At 30.7% G+C, this 17,770-nt stretch overlaps 1 protein-coding gene across 2 annotated transcripts; it reads right to left on the reverse strand.

Annotated features, from left to right (window-relative positions):
• Nucleotides 1-1,135: 1,135 nt before the first annotated feature.
• Mad (Mothers against dpp) lies at nucleotides 1,136-17,694 on the reverse strand. 2 transcript variants are annotated; one of them, XM_070653103.1, is made up of 3 exons: nucleotides 17,441-17,694; nucleotides 3,113-3,402; nucleotides 1,136-3,046 (listed from the first exon to the last, which is right to left on the reverse strand). In XM_070653103.1, the coding sequence occupies exons 2-3, from the start codon at nucleotides 3,377-3,379 to the stop codon at nucleotides 1,916-1,918; spliced, it is 1,398 nt and encodes a 465-aa protein (XP_070509204.1). In that variant the 5' UTR covers nucleotides 3,380-3,402; nucleotides 17,441-17,694; the 3' UTR covers nucleotides 1,136-1,915. The 2 variants fall into 2 exon arrangements, with proteins under 2 accessions (XP_070509204.1, XP_070509203.1); XM_070653102.1 differs by lacking the exon at nucleotides 17,441-17,694 and adding an exon at nucleotides 3,575-3,641.
• Between the last annotated feature and the right edge of the window lie 76 nt (nucleotides 17,695-17,770).

Genomic DNA, 17,770 nt, shown 5'->3' on the forward strand with positions numbered 1-17,770 from the left:
AAACCTATTAGATGCTTAAGACAAAAATTTATTTATATATCTTCGAAGAAAAAAAAAGAGGTTCGTTATTCTAATCTTCATTAAATATATATATATTCTCATCATTTTCATTTAAATTCAAATTTTCCAATTTGCAAAAGACAAAAAGTAACTTTTTTTTTGTGTGTGTAAAATTGAAGGCGCATGAATTTTTTGCAAAATATATATATTTTTTATCAATATAGGAATCGTTATGGCATTAATAAGACATCAATATATCTCTGTTATCAATTGCACTTTACAAGTTTTTTTTTTTGTATATTACAAATTTCATTTTAAAAATAAAGTTTATCAAGGCATTCAAAGTCACTTAGCTGAGAAGCTTTATTATGGCAAAAATTAACATTAAACTAAGCATCATCGTATATTGAAATAAAAAGAAGTTATTTAAAGAAAAAAAATATATAAAATTGTATACTGAGTTTTCACTTCATTTTGTCATTCCTTAAATTATTTAACTGCACATTTTTTTTATATTTATTTAAATTTTATTTTCAATTCTTCGAGATCAAAACCATCAAATTCATAATTTTTTTATCATATTTATTTTACGTATGCCTAAGTTGAAGAAAAAAAATCAATATAATCAGTAAAGGAGCAAGTCAAGTATTCCTTTTCTTTTCAAAGAATTTCTTTAGTTTTTCAATAAAAATTTTAAACTTTTTTTTCTCTTTCTTTTTGTCTTAGAATTTATAATAATAAAACAGTTTTTATAAAAGAATTTTATCTAAAATATAAATCAAATTTTTTTTGAATTTCTTTTGAATTTTGGGTGGAATTGAAGGGGTTTAGGGTGTTTGTGAATCCAATTCAATTTTAGAAATTTCTTTAATTTTTCAATTAAATTAAGTAAATTTCTGAATTTTGAGTGAAAATCAAATCTTTCTAATTTTGTGAAAGTTGCAATTTTTGCTAATTTTTTTTTTTTTAAATTTCAGATTTTGAAATTATTTCTTTAATTTTAAAATGTCAAATTTTAAAAATTTGAAATTTTGAAAATTTAAAGATTGAAATTTTGACATTTAAATTTTGAAAATTTAAAATTTAACGATTTTAGAAATTTAAAATTTTAAAAATTTCACTTTTAAATGTGGAAAGCTTAAAATTAATTTTTGAAAATTCAAAACTTAAATTTTGAAAATTTAAAAATTCAAAAGTTAAGCTTTGAAAATTTTAATTTTGAACAAATTTCAAATCGACTCATTTTATTTGAGTAAACTCATAAATTGATCATCAAATTAAATTCCAAACACCCATCCAAACCCATATCAATCCACCAGAAGACAACTTCCATTACAAATGCACATTTTTTTTCAATAAAATTTTAATTTTTAATATAAAAAATTTCAATAGAAAAATACAAAATGTCAAGAAAATTTTTTCAATAAAAAAATCAAGCACCAAAAAGGCTAATTTAAAATTTTGGAAGAACAAAAGTAAAGATAATAAATTTTTTTTCCAACTTCCGCGCGGAAGTTTGCTCAAAATTAAACAAGTGCAAATGTTAAAAGGAAAATAATGAAATTTTTTTTAGTTTAAATCTCATTTTAGAAAAAAGAAGATTGTGCAGAAAATGTCTTTTCCATCTCTTACATGCTAAACATCCAAAATTAAAGTGGGGCATCTAAATAATTTCTTCATTTATAATTTCACTGACTGGACTCACAATCCAGGATCTCTCATTCTTATATCTTACAATTGGATTTAAATGTTTCTTTAATTTGTGTCCTGAATTGATCACGAAGCAGGAAGTCAGTAGCTGATCAATACTGCATAATTTCGAGTTGCTCTATTCCAACTTCCCAAAATCTCCAATATACTATTCAGGATACAAACTTCAATTACAAACTAATTAGAAATTATTTCGAGAACATTTTTATGAAACTGAACTAATAGCATTATGTGGTGAGCCCATTTGAATGAGAACCTTATCAAGCCATTGAAGCGGACCATGCAGATGAATTTCAATCCAACACGGTGTTGATGTGACATCCTGACGATGATATTCAGCTCCCCATCCTTTCACAAAACTCATTCGAATTGTACACATTTTTGTCAATTCATAAACAGCTTCAAATCCATGATTGACTGATTGTGACAATAGCTGCGCAAATTCCTGATTATTAAAAATTTTCAATGAGCATCCAGGTGGAATTTTACAAACTGTACTTGGATGAAAGCCATGATGATGATTACAATTTCTTGATTGAACGAAAATAGCTGAGTCTGATAAACATTCGGCATATACTTCACCGCCGACGTAGTAGAGATGTACACCTTTGCCTATATGTCGTCGAGTATTCTCAATCGTACTATTTCGATTTACATTACTCAATTGTCCCAAACAGAATCGATCAGAATTGTTGCTCGGATTTGTAAAGCCATCGACAATGATTGATGTTGAGTTACAATGAAAGACTTCTCCGACACGACAATTTAATTCATAATATGCAATACTGGCCCAATATGGTGGCTCTTGATAACTTACTGGTGCAACTTCACTCATATTTGTATCCATTGGTTGATCCTGATTACCGTTATTATTTCCATTATCTTCCGGCGGACTATACGCAGGCGGCGGTGTCTCCGCTAAATAGGGACTTTGAGGATTTGAATTTACAGGTCCCGGACTGGAAATTGAAGACATTGGAGATTGTGGTGCCATATTATGAGGCGATAAAGGACTTTGTGGACCACCCATATGCGGCGATCCAAAGCCAGATGATGAATACTGGACATTATGTGGCATTGTTGGTTCAATCATTTGATGCATTGGCAATAGTGAGTGTCCTGGTGCAAATTCAGAATGACGTGGAACTAGAACCGGTGGTAAAACAGGACTTTCGACACGCTTATAATGATAAGGATTTATGCAAACTTCTTTTTGTTTTGCACTAAATGGAAACTGACATGACTCTATTGGCTTTAATTCATGATGGCTTTGTAGATCAGGCCAACGCCATACACGACAATAAATGACATGTGGCAAGCCTTTTCGATGTGATACCTGAAGTGAAAATTATTAAAAATTATTATTTGATCCTGATTTGAAAAGTTTTTGTGATTATTTTACCTGTAAACGTCCGTCTAATGATCGTGGAATTGTGACACATTTTGATGGCTGTCCTGGACACGAAAGTGCTCTTTCTAGCTCCTCAATGGCTCCTTTCCGTTTCTTAAGCTTCTTTACTAAGCTATCAACAGCCTTCTCAGCCCATTTCTCTTCCTCATCACCTTGTTTCCATCCCAGCAACTTCTTCACAGCCGGACTTGTAAATGAGAATAGGCTGTTCAAACTTGACATGGTACTGCTCGTAGACGTCTCAACATCGTCATCCATTTTACGAACTTTATGATAATATACTGTAAATAACAAGAAAAAGTCTTTTGTCACGTTTAATTTATCAAGACAAAATGTCTACGAATGTAAATAACAATCTGTGTATGTGATTAAAATTGAATTGATCTAGTATATTTGTCGATATATATATTCGTGCAATCTATAAATACAACACTTGTAACTGATAAATCTTACATTTCGACTTTAACATCTTTTTTTTTTTTGTTTTGTTATTTCTCTCTTTATAACTTTCACAGCACAAATATTTCTTTTGAAATCTTCTAAAGTTAATTAAAGAATGAGATCGTGTGTCTCGAGTAGCAAACTTAAAAATCTTTATTTCTTTGACTTCTCTCTCAATTTTTATTTGTTACTCTCAAATTTAAATATTTCTAAAGAAACTTTTTTTTAGCTTATTATTTGTTATTATGGGAAATTTGATAAGCTTTGTACACTTTGGAGAATATGTTATCGGGGATGAATGATTTATTTAAACAAACTGAACTGTAGACAATATTAATATTATTTTGTAGAGTCGTTTGGGTTAACGTCTCTCTTGCTTATCATCGCTTATAGGTGTGAAGCATTTTGATTTTTTTATATTTCTTTAATTGAAATGAATAATAAAGAATGCAAAAGGTTATTTGACTTTTTTGAGTGGCTAGAGAGCATTTTTTTCGTAAAATATTATTTTTGCCGAAAGTTTGTGATTGGATTTTTGAGGATTTCAGGTAGTTATGAGAGAAATTATTGTAGGTTCTCTTGGTAAACTTATAGTTTCTTTGATTTATTGATGAATTCTATTCCAATTTAATAATTTAATCAGTAAACTTACGAGTAGACCGAAATACGTTTTAACTAGTTAATAGCTAGATAATGTCTAATGATTGTCTTATTCTTGTCTACTCGAGAATTGTAGTTTAATGTACCATTTGGGAAACTTTTATACTTGGGTGTATCATCCATAATATGAATGCTAGATCAAAACATTGAAAATACGTTAGAATTAGACATTAACTTTCGGTCAACTCCACATAACGTATTTTTGTCCACTCGAGGTTCTTATGGTATACTTTAGGCCTAGCTTCATATCCATGTCTAGCTCTACTATAGTCACAAAGTGTCCTAGGCAGATGTCGAAGTCAGCATTAGTCGACTAAAGTCAACTAACAATCATCCGACTTTAAGCTCTGGTTCTAGGTCGATGGCATCCAAAACTTCAAAATTCAACCAAAAAATCCAGTCATACCCTAACCAAAAAATGCGTCACAACCACAAAAAAAACCCATTTTTATGTAAATTTTTTTCATCACATTATTCTTAAGTGTAAGACTAGCTTTTGAAATTCTTTGGCATTATAAATAGTTAAGAATTAGATACAATGAGAAGAGTCTTTTTTTAAGGAAGACGCCTAAAAAAATTTATTATTTATTTCTTTTCGTTGTTCAGTCGCTTTGCTTTGCGCGTTAATATTAAGCAATTATTAAGTCACATTTAGTAAAATTAACGACCTTTGACAAAATGGAAAGTCCTTGGAGGAATAATTTTTTTGTGTTTAAAAATAAAAAAATCTCTTCAAATTATTTTAAAAGAGAAGCAAAAAGAAGACACGACCGAGACAAGATACTTGATACTGTAGTATGAATAAGTGAATCTTTTTCAGTCTATAAAAATGATCAAATACTTGTCTAATATTAAGTGGAATGTTTGGCTATAAAAAAAGCATGTAAAGAATTCTTGTTAATATGCCTTACGGACTTTATGTCCCATCAAGAAAATGAAATCAATCTTTAATCATGCTTTTTTTGCTAATATCACTCATTTCAAGATGATCAAATTAAAATATCTTTTCATTCTCTTTTCTCTCAACGAACTTTATTGCATTTAGAAGAGAAATTGAATCTTTTTTAAAATTGAGAATCTTTTGTTCATTTTGAGATGATCTACAAAAGCGCAATTTTCTAGTTATTCAGGTGAATTTATGCCAGTGGTGGGTAGTCTTTAATTTTTCGCGGTACACTTTGCTCATAAGCATTGACCGAAATAGGACACGGCATATGGCTCATGGGATTACCACCATATTTTGGGAACACACTAGTGTGCCGCGGCACACAGGTTAGCCATCACTGATCTTTGATAATCTGATGATCTAGTGCTCGAATAGTGTGTTCAAACATGAACATCACTTCAGTCATGAAAGATTCTACATCAGGAAGTAGAAATGGATTAAAGCCTATCCCCAGGCCATCGCGACTCTGGACTAAACCCAGATTCAATAAAATCCGATCACTCAAGTCGGTCTGTTGTCGAATTTTCGACTTTTGTTCACTCCGTGATTTTTAGGCAGACACGCCTAACCCCTGGCATTATAAATGGCAAAGAATTGGAAATTCTTATCAAATATTAAGCTCATAAGTCTTGGTTTTTCCCTTTCACTTTTCATGCTTCGCCAATCCATCAATACCCCACAATAAAATGTAAAATTTCCAGCAATTATCTTCAATACAGCAAAAAAAAAAAGAATTCAGTCAGATTATTATCGTAGAAACAACATTTTTATGCCGAATCAATCACACTCGAAACATGAGCCAATAAGATTACTAATAATAAGTTCATTAACTAGTTCAATTAGATAATAATTCCAATCTAATCGCTCATTAACTTAATTTTATGATTCACTAATCTTATCATCCAGTCAAACAAATCAATCAGAAAATTAGCTACTGTATCATTATTATAATTATGTAGATCCCATCCAAAATGAACATTGTTGCAGTTTTTCTTTATGCAATATGCGGTCGAGAATGTGTTCGAATAATAAAAAATCAAATACAAACCATTAAAATAATTTGCCATCGCGTCACGTTAATTTATATGCTTTACTTTAATTCCTGCTCTATCTATCTCTCTCTCACTCACTCACACTTAATGCTCTTACGATAACGGAATTTAATAAATAAAAAAAAGCTTGCAAATAATGTTATTTATGTATGGTAGGTCGATAAATAAGTAAAACAACTAATCAATTCATTTATATCAATTGCAAGCGAGAGATTAATGAATACTAAGTGCAAGATGTAAAATTAAATTAATTTGTTACAGCTTAAAGGAGGAGAGATAGTGAGCGAGAGTAACAAAATAGATGAAAATCGTCTATGTCGGGTATTAATGAATAAAATAAAGAAAAGTCATTGCACAATTACACAAAAAAGAAATAGCAAGCATAAATTAATTAAGAGCAACTTTATAGCGCATTAAAATATTTAATTTGATTATTCTGTGACTGAAATGATTTATAAAAAATCTGTTAGAAAACAATCTTGTGTTTGGACCACCCTAACTGTAAACTGATGCTTATGGTAAACATCCAACCCACGGTAAACATTTCAGGGAATTTTTCCTGAGTCAAGCGATTGAATTAATAATTTCTTTAAATGATTCAACAGAACTGCAACGATGTACGACCTTGAATGTTTTTATTTCTGGGTAAAAGTTATGAAAATGTACAAAGATCAACAAGTCTGAGTCAATAGAAGTTGGGGATTTTTTTTTGTTTTTGGATTATCTGTTAACTAGTTGCTGAATTGGCAATCGGTGCCTTTAATATAAGCTTTGTTCTTGGCCGACAATGTCGTCTATTGGCGGTTTAGAGTCTTATAGTATTTAATTTGCTTTTGTGTCTTGTTGTCTAGACTTAAATAGGAAGTAAAATCTGAATTGTAATTTTAAGAAACATAAAGTCTTGAAATCTGGAATTTTGTTCCTAATAAGAACTTTTATGGACTTAATTTGTATCCTTAAAGTTCTATTTGAAGTGAATAGACCCAATAGTAAGGCAAAAGTAGATTTTTCCAGTTTTTGTCACAAAACTTAGCATTGAAAGCCTTAATACATCATTTGACCTTTAATGGTGAATCCTTATGTCTTCGGCAATCACACATACAGCAATATCATCACTCTAGATATGCAGAACCTCCAAAATCTACTCAAAACCCCTCAAATACCACTTCATGAACAACATCAATACTATGGCCACCCAAAAAATTTCAGAATATTTTCTTGAATCACTCGAATGTAAGAAAATATGAGAATTTTTATATTTTCAAGAATCAACAGGTTTTTGGCAGCAAAACTAATTGAGTCACAAAAATTGCATTCAATTACACGCAAAACTTTCAGAATTCGAGACAAAAAAAAAATATCTCAAGGACACCCCATCCAAGGCGTTACAATTTTGGATTAATCATGTCAGATGAAGCACCACAACAATGATATCCATATGGCACCTCCTCTAAAATACTAACAGTAGCTTGATTTCAAATCAATCGATATATTTGAATATCAGCAAATCTTAATCGACAATCTGTCACCAAAACCATTTCACATCCAATCAAATTCTCATAAAATTTGGCTAATGAAAGAAATGAAAGAAAAATAATGCCAGATGAGAAAGAGAGCCGCATGATAAATTTAAATCAATTGACGATTTCTGCCACTACATTATTTGATGATGACGATGAAAGTGATGGTAGAAAATTTGGCATCAAAACTTGTAAGTTAAAGTTGAATATCCCGCTAATTATTTTCGGTGAAAGTTTAACGATTATTTTTAACGCTGTGAGATTCTCACTTGGCTTGTTTCTGCTACTGCGATAAACGTCACATTTATGAAATGTTAAGAAAGAATAAATAGAAGGAAATATTTTTGCTGTCTTTAAATTGAATATATTATAAAAAGCGCTGCAATAACTTGACATGCTATTTATAGATTTTAAAGAAACATAACTTATGTAGGAGTATGTTTGGGCGAAATGTCGCGAAGTGAATGTTTCTTTTTTTTATTATTGTGAAATGATTTAAGTGCTCTAAAGCCCCTGCATTTTGAGGCGATAATGAGATTGGATTGAAAGATTTTTGCTTTGCTTTGTGAAATCTAATGAGAAAGGATTGACAAACTGATTTTTATGATTTATTGGGTTTGGTGGGATTAGAAGCTTAGAGAGGCATATTTTGTAAAGTGGGTCTGTCCTTAATTAAGGGGCCGGAATCTACTTTCCGATCAGGGTTCTGCATTTTTCAGCTTCAAAACCTTGTGAATCCTCTTAACCAGAGCTCGAAGTCGATTTGAATTTTATATGGAGTCTAGTCGATTTAGTTCGACTTTTCCATACAGAATTCGAGTTGATTTTGAGTTCTGCTTTTATGGAAAGTAGGATGAACTCTCTTAAACCCTAATTTGACTAAATGCAAGACCATTTCCCATCCTTGTTATAATTGCCACAGCCTGAATGGCTTCATAATGATTAGAATTTGAATTTTATTCGAATATCGCAAGCAAAATTCGACTGAAAATTGCTTAAAATTCCTACAATACACAAATCAACTATAAGCACTGATAAAATAACCTCAAACAAAGAAATGCGCTCAAAATTTGCTAAGCGCAATAATCTGCAATCGGGTGTCGTAGAATGAAGCGAAGAAAATACATGAATATCTCTCACAAATGATCGTAAATCTTCGCCAATATGTATCTTTACATTCATACTTTCATATGCATTTCATTTTGAGCGAAGCTAAAGCGAATAAAATAAAAACGGCTAAAGAACAAGAAGATATACATTCAGTAGGAATGATATTATAAAAAAAAGCCAGAGACACGAGTGCATGAGAAATGAGAAACATTTGTTATTATTTTGTATCAATCTGATCACATTAATATCGCGATCAATTATAAGCGAATTGCGACGATTCTGATTTACAAGCGTATGTATCGTGTGCTTCACATTTATGTCTATACATATGTAAGTAATATGATTGAGATGTTGACTATAATGATTTCTTGCTGAATGTAAAATACATGAATTATGACATCTTTCAAAGATATAAACTTAGTTGATAATTTTCAATTTTACCGTTAAAGCTCTTATTAAAATCAAGTTTATGTTCGTTAATTTTAATGAGATTCTCTCAATCAATTTTATTACTTGATATATGTGAATACGCGCTCTTTTTATTTAGAAAGGAGGTGCATTTTATTTATCGTCTAGGAATGCTTTCGTCGAATTGACCTTCTTTCTTTTACATAGAAGCATCAAAACAAAGCTTAATTGAATTCGCGTGGAAGTTAAAATTGCAATTTTCTAAGGGGTTAATGCGCATTAATATTTGGGTCATGTAAAATGGGTTAAAACGTATTTAGGAGCTTGTTGCATTGATGCAGGGATCAAAGTTGACTGGGATGCTCTATGCGTGCTAAGATATGAGTCAATTAAAGGCTTTGAGCCAACTGAAGGTATATTTCAGTCCAAAGCAGCAAGGATGCTTGTATCTTACAGATAATTTAATCAGCATCGCTTATCAACAGCTTAATCTCTTACAAACAAAGAGAATGCTCGCCTAGATAAGCGTGCTTAAGAATTTCGTGACGATGCTCGTTGCATGCTACCCATCTAAATTCTAATGTCACAGACAACCTCCTTACAAATTTCTCACAAATGACACCTCAATAAATCAAATTATTTCACAACCTTTTCGCACAACTTAGCAACAAACAGAACAGAAATATGTCCATGTCAATCGATCACTGCCTCTAAATTGTGTATGACTGCATCGAAAAGTTCATAGAACAAGGCAAAAAATTAAATACAATACGATTCTTTAAAAACAATAAGTTTCCGCACACCTACAAAAAGTCATGTCATGAATCATAAGAATAATAAATTTTCTATTGTGACTTTAGAAGGAGTTACCACACAGCTAGTAAATTTTAATCAATATTAAATAGAAAACAGCTTTTTTCGCGGCATAAAATCCGTTAGGGAATAGAAGGTATTGGACCCGAGCGACACAATCGAAATTTTCGAAGTAATGGTCAAAGTAATGGATCAAGGTGCCTTCAGAGCAACTCAGCGTCTGCCCGTAGGGTCGGCAACATAACGGTGCCCTAGCAAACAGCTTGTGCTGCTCGGCCAGAACTCAAAAAAGTTTCTTATCACAAAAAAAAATGTTTATATTTATTATGAATGAAACAGCAACAATAATCATCATTATAATCACAATAATCGTAAAAATCAGATGAGAAACACCGCCGTGAAAATATGCATGCGATAGTAATAAAATATAAAATCTATATTTCCCATTGGCATTTCAATTTAGACTCTAATTGCCATCTAATATTAATAGTTTAACGATTAAAAATCAATTTTTGGAATTGAAAATTAAAAATTAAAAAAAAATTTTTGTGCCTTATCATGCTTGAATCGAAACTTCATTGCATAATTCTTTATAGGCAGCACGTGTTCAACAGGAAAAAGAGACTCAAGGACGGATTATCGAGTTGTTGAAGCGCTTACAGAACATTATATAATGCTGCATCTTCTTAAAGGTGTGATGTGCCATAAATGCATGCAATAAAGTCTTTTTTGACATAATTCGCGATATTGGAATCCGGAACTGGGGCATTCAACCGGATTTGTTGGTAAAATGATTAAACTGTTCGAATCATAAAAGTTGTAGTTTCGAATGACTGTCCTGCTGTTGGGACTGTTGGAAGTATGAATTGACCATCGATTTTGTGGTATTATTAGAGGAAGAAGAAGTGAGACAGAAATAAACAGCAGAGGTGCTGTTTTGATCGATTTTTCTTAATGTTTCGTGAGCTGAGCATTCGATTAATACAGTTTGCATGTTCGATATTGATTATTTGATAACTTAAAGTTGCTCTTTTGGATGTTTAAGTTAGAAAGCTGAAGAAACTCTGATAAAAAAGTTTTGAATGAAGGTTTTTTGTGATGATAATTTTTATTGAAAAATAATGAAGGCAATTTTAAGAATGAAAAGTTTTTTAATGGCTTTTTGTGTACATCTGGGGTGTATAGTGCTGCATGACACTGAAATTTCCAGTCTGAGAATGAGTTTTGTGTACAAATTTTGTGATTTTGTGGTTCAGATGCGTAGTTAAGAAGGGTTAGGGGTGACTTTAGGGGTTTTGTTGAAGATAGTGACTGAAACTGACTCTTATGCCATCGACCAGAGTGAATAGGTCTAATTGAGTTACTACATGTCTCATTCTTAAGACGAAAAATCGGATTACATCAGCTTTTTAGGGCTAGTTTGCCTCATTTTGAGCTGAACATCGCCTTAACTATTTCATAGATTCTAAAAGTGCCTAAAATCGTTTACAATCCCCAGCAATAATCTTCAAAACATTCCCATCTAACTCAACCAACTCCAATACACTGTCTAAACTCTCAAACACTCTAACCAAAATTCCTATTCCCCATCTCATTATTCATGACGACTAATGACTTCTAAAAAATGTCTTAATTAATACTCAAAAAAAATTCTCAAATGTAAAATTCTTTTGTCATTCCGCACATTTCAATTAACTAGTGAAGTAAGAAGTGAAAAGAGTTTTTGCTCCAATGATTCCATAATTCACTCAGCGACTATAAAGAAAGGAATTTCACACTTCATGAATAATCTTCACATGATACATGTGACATCTAATTACTATTTCGGTTTGGATATGTATGTGACTTTCATGGATGTTATTTGTATTTGACAGAAATACCTCAAAAATTTATATTTTATTATATTTTGCTACAGCAAACGACGAGTGAGATGGAGATAGAATTAGCAGATCTATAAAGAAGGAACTTCTATTTAAAGTGCAAATAAATTTTTTGCCGATATTTACTCAACGTCGTCACAATCGTCGATAGAGAAAAAAAATGAGAATTTCTCATAAGTGGAACTGGCTATTGAGAAATAGACATAACACAAATATGTATGCATGCAAAATCTGACAAAACAAGTGAAATTCAATATCGTTATTTATATGATTTTTTATAGCATATCATATAATAATTTTTATGTTCATATCACATTTAAATTGCACCATAAAGCAATTTTATTCCACTTTTTTTTTTTTTTTTTTTTTGAAAAAGATCCGAAAGATCCGATGATAAAGGAGAATAATGTGTGCTATCTATATGTGAATTTTTAGCACATTTGTTCTTATAAATGCAATTTATCATGGACTTTATTTGTGGCTGACAGATGCAATAAAAAAATCATTGTTATTTGTGGACTAAACTTGAATTTTTTCTTCATTTTTTTATTGACAATTTCGTTCAAGCTTAAAATTTCTTTTCAATCTGCGTTTCATTGAGTATGATTGAATAAATCGGATGAAAATCAGTCCTGAAATATTGAATAGAATGTGATCTACATAATCAATCTTGTAAAAATAGACGTATTGTGTTGAATTGTTTGGACTACTTTCGCGTTCTTATTCTTTTGAACGTTGAGGAAAATGGAAAATATTTTTTTTAGGTCAATATCGCTTGTGTTCCATTGTTAGAATATTTTTAGATTTTTTTCTGCTTTTATTTTGAATGTTTTGAGGGAAAAAAGTCGTCACTTTGAATTTTGACTTTGAAAAAAGTCGTTACTTTGTAATTTGAGTATCAAAAAGTCATCGCTTTGAAATTCAACTTACAATAAGTCATCATATTGAAGTTAGACCTTAAAAAATTGTCGTTGCTTTAAAGCTTGGCTTTAATAAACGAGTCACTTTGAAGCTTGGCTTTAAAAAAGTGTCACTTTGAAGCTTGGCTGCCAAAAAGTCGAAGCTTTTAAATTTCTTTTGTAAAAGAAGTGTTGCTTTGAATTTTGTACTTCATATAAATTTGTCGCTTTAAAGCATGGCTTTGAAAAGTCAATGCTTTGAAGCGTTGCTTTAAAAAGTCATTTGTTTGAAGTTTAATATTGAAAATTCGTCTTCGTAAAAGCACAACTTCTAAAAATCGACCCATAAAAAATTGAAATTCTCCTCATTACTCCAAAGTCGCTCAATCCTCAACAGCACAGAACACTCAATGCATTTCAAACCAGCACAAACATTTCATTTTCATTTATTTTGCAGCACAGCTCTTCAATGCCGCCAAAACATGTTGTTATTTTCTTAATTTTCACTCGCAACAGCAGAATACATAAACAACGGCAGCATATTATATTAAAAAAAAAAAAAAAAAACTTCTACAATTTCCGGCAAAAAATGAAATTTCATTCAGGTTTTTCATTCATGTCGTTTCTCTTCATCATCTTCTTATTACACTGTGCAATGTTGCTTATACTTCTCTTATCAATCATTTTATTTATTTTTATACAGTTCGTTCATATTTTTTTTTTCTGTAAGTCAATAGCTATGGCTTTATGTTATTTTTGTGTGAAGTTCAGCGGTTTCGCAGAAATGAAGACATATCATTTTATGTACGGGTTTTTTGGTCGATTGTGCCTCAAAGGTTTTCAATTACAACTCAACTGACTCCCACGTAATTAATTAAAATTAAATTAGGAGCAAACGAAATTGAGTAGGGAAAATGAGGCAGCAGACTTATCTATACTAATTGCTATGACACAAAAACATCAATCAAAAATTTTCTTTTCGTTATTTTTATCGCATTTTCTTCTCAGTTTTAAAAAAAAAATATTGAATAAAACTTTGTTGTCTTTACAATTCTCTGTCACATGGCATAGTGTTGATACTTTCTTACTTAATATTTTATTTATTTAACATTACAACGCAAAAGCCATGCATGAATCATGTATATTATTTGTTGTATGTTTTCAATCATTCTAAACTATTCGCGTGTTCACTTCTGTTTTTGGTATTTTTGACATGCTTATTCATACTCAATGTATTTCTACGAAATTTTCATGAATAACATTTTCCTATAAATGACTATAAATGTGTATGTTAAGAAAATAATAACAACGATATTATAATAAAGAAGAATTATAGTGATTGTAGATACTTTTTTAAATAAAGTTCTGTGTAAATTTCGATGATTATGGCGCATTGTAATTGAATGAATATTGAGTCTAAGAAATGTAGGCGCACGAGTGTAGTTTAATTGACATTCAGGGGTTTGGAATATACTTCAAATTCATTAATTTTTCAATTCTTAGAAATTTAGATCCAATTGAATTTTAAATTCAAAATTCTAAAAAATAAATGTGCAAAATTGAACAAAAATTCCAAATTGTGACTCAAAATTAGCTCATAAATCACCTAACAAGCCCGATCGACACAAATGAAGAAGGCTACGTCATGAGCTTCGTGTGTCATCGATTTGACTATCAAATTTTTGTAGCTTCATTTAATGCTGATTAAAGAGGTTTATCGGAGCCTTAAAGCACCTTGGTATACCCTTCTTCACTTGTATCATTCGGCAAGATAGCCCTAACCTCAAATCACCAAATTTAAAAATCAATAAAAAAGATCAAAAGGTCAAATATCAAGATTTATTGAAAGGTAATTGACTAGATTTGAATTGTTGATGATTTATTTGAAAAAATTGCACGTCAATGACAATGTGTGACTTGAAATTTAAGATTGTGGTTATTAGGCCATCAAATGACTGCTCTCAATTTCTTCAGTAAGTCAAGAACGTAAATATTGAGAAAAGTTACGAAATACAGCATGTAAATGATTCATTGTGACGCACATCAAAGTTTGTATTATTCAAATAATCATAATCAGATAAATTTCATTATATTATGGTAGAAATGTTAAGCAATGTGACGAAATGGAGTTTCGGAGGAAGTATAATAAGAGTCAATAGCTTCACATGCTCTTGAAATTGTTGCTAAGAGATTCAAAAGTATTTCAAACATAAATTCACATGCAGGATTGATCTCACTTGATCCTAAACTTCCGGAATTTGTCAAAAAAAAATACAGCACGCACTCGCAAAAGACATAAAGTCACAATCATGTTAAAACATGTTTAGACTGTTAAATTCAAATTTATTTGAATAAAATGTAGCCAAATGACCGAGTGTCGATCTAATCACATAAAAATGATAATAAAAAAGAACTGACCAGATGACCATTTACTAAATAAACCGTTATAATCATTTACAGCTATCATGAAATCGGACATTAATTGCATTTTACTGTCGAATGATTACTGACCCAGTCATTCTTATCAAATTCATTTAAGAATACTTAATTGCAAATTTTAATTAATTTTACAGCACAAAAATTAATAATTTGTCAATTTAAGGCACAAAAATATCCGAAAATTCCCAACAGATTTTTTATGACACCATAAGCTTGAGTTTATTAATAATTTTTTCCATTCTCTCTTTCTAATCCATATTTGAGATTATTTATAAATCTCTACCTGTCAAATAACAGCTCACTTCTTTATGATATCAATCTTAAAAATAACAAATCATAAAAATTCTGTATTTTTAGTTTATTTACATATATATATATTTTAAACTAGACCGGTTTAGAGGTTATTTTGTTAATGTTTACATTTTATAGGACAAGATAAACATTGAGGAAAGTCAGAGACGTGTGATCGGCAGTTAAATTACCGTAAATCGGTTGAAATTATGAAGTATGAAAATTATTTTCAGGGAGTTGCTTTAAAATGACGTTTAGGTAGAAGAAATAGGGTTCTGGGAGGTTCTCAAGTATGTTCGCTGATTTTATGAATATTTTGGGAATTTTTTGATGCACATGTGAGGCTCAGCACATGGGATTAGCCACTTGAAATGGAATTTGACACATATAGGGCCATTTCTTGTTTTAAAAGACTTTAAAAGATGGCTCTGCGCTTCATTTCTTCTATGTACAAAATAAGAAGTGACAAATTTAGGAACTTAATGAAGCTGAAGAAAGGTAGATGCTTATCCGAGGTAAATAATCAACATCAACATGACTTGATATGTATAAAAAGTTGCCATTTGAGTCCTCAAGTAACATTTTTTGATAGCATTATTGGAAATTTTGTTAAAAGACAATTTTTGTAACTTATTCAGGCTATCATGGACCCTTCATACACTCTGAACAGTTCCTGAATAGCACAAGTCAGCTAATCGATCTAAAATCCGACAACAGCTCATTATGACTCTAGTATGGTGTCGGATTTAAACCGAATTTGTCAAAAAGTCAAGGTAACGTCAGATAGGGCCGGATTTTCTATAGATTAACCGATTTGTGACACTCTGGATTTCACTGTTCCGAGTTTAAAATACAATATCTATTTACAGGTACTAGCCAGCAAAAAGCTAGCTTCAACCTCCATCTAAAGGAGACCTATGATCACAATTGATCTGTTCGACTAGTCAAAGTACACACAACACTAGATCAATTCACTAGAACACAGAACCAAGCCACATCACTCGACATTGGACTTCAAGACAACATAACATCAATAATCTCATTCATGTACACAAAATGCGTTTAAAATATTTACTTAAAAATTTCCTCCTTCCTCGACGTTATTCCTCTTTTTAATAAATAAAAAAAAAAAAGATTTCAAGAAAATAATATTTTCACATATAAAATGATTTATTAAATTTGACGCAAATATGTTTAAGTTATTTTGTCGTTGAATGAATAGGCATTATGGCACAAAATCATTGAGTCTATGATAACAGATATTTTCTCCATCAATATAAAATTATGACTCAGTACTTTTTAGTTTATTTTTGAATTAAAATTAAAGGCATAAAGAGAGTGAGTGAGTAAGAGACATTAAAATTTTAAATAATAATCATATCTGGACTTTATATCGTCGTTATTGATGCAAGAAGAAAAAAAATGTTGAGTTGTGTATGTAGGTTGATGAATAGAGGGGTTGATTTGTATTATTACAATAAACATAATTATTATGCACGAGTATCGAGATAAAAATTGTTGTTATTTTTTTTTTTGCGATTCAATGTGAAATTTGCGGGGGTGAAATCATCGAAGCATAAATTTTTGTTCATGTTTTGACGTAGAATTTTATTTAATGCATTCTAATTGTAATATATGATGAATATAAATTTATAATTTTGAGATTTTAATCAGGACTTGAAATTTTATGTTCATATAAAGCAACATATTGGATTTATGGAACCGATATCGTCCGTGGAGACGTTTAGCATAGATCCAAAATTCTTATTTACTTTTTTTCACATTTTTTTTGAATCTTGTTCATTCAAATTTAATCACATTAATCACAGCATAAATTTAAATAATATTCTCATTACTTACCACCTCAAATGATCAAACTAACTTCAAAAAAATTCCAAAAGACCAGCTTTATTCTCTCGATTTTTTTCACTGAAACAGGAAGCTTCTCTTCTAAGAAAAAAAAAAAAATCAATCACAAATTTTTTAATTTTCTCGAGAGGACACAATTTTTAAGGTAAATTTTATACACAAGACACTTTCTTAAATGCAATTTTATGTAAATAACAAGTAAAGAGCACTTTTTAATCTCAATTGCACTTTTAATCAATAGTTTTTTAAAGATTTTAAAGTAACTTGAAGCGAGAGAAAAAAAAACTTAAACCCTTGTAGAGGAAGGCGTTTTGACCTTGG

Source organism: Chironomus tepperi, unplaced genomic scaffold (assembly GCF_022539635.2).
Source record: "Chironomus tepperi strain 1889 unplaced genomic scaffold, CSIRO-AGI_Ctep_v1 contig_67, whole genome shotgun sequence".
Taxonomy (NCBI): Eukaryota; Metazoa; Arthropoda; class Insecta; order Diptera; family Chironomidae; genus Chironomus; species Chironomus tepperi.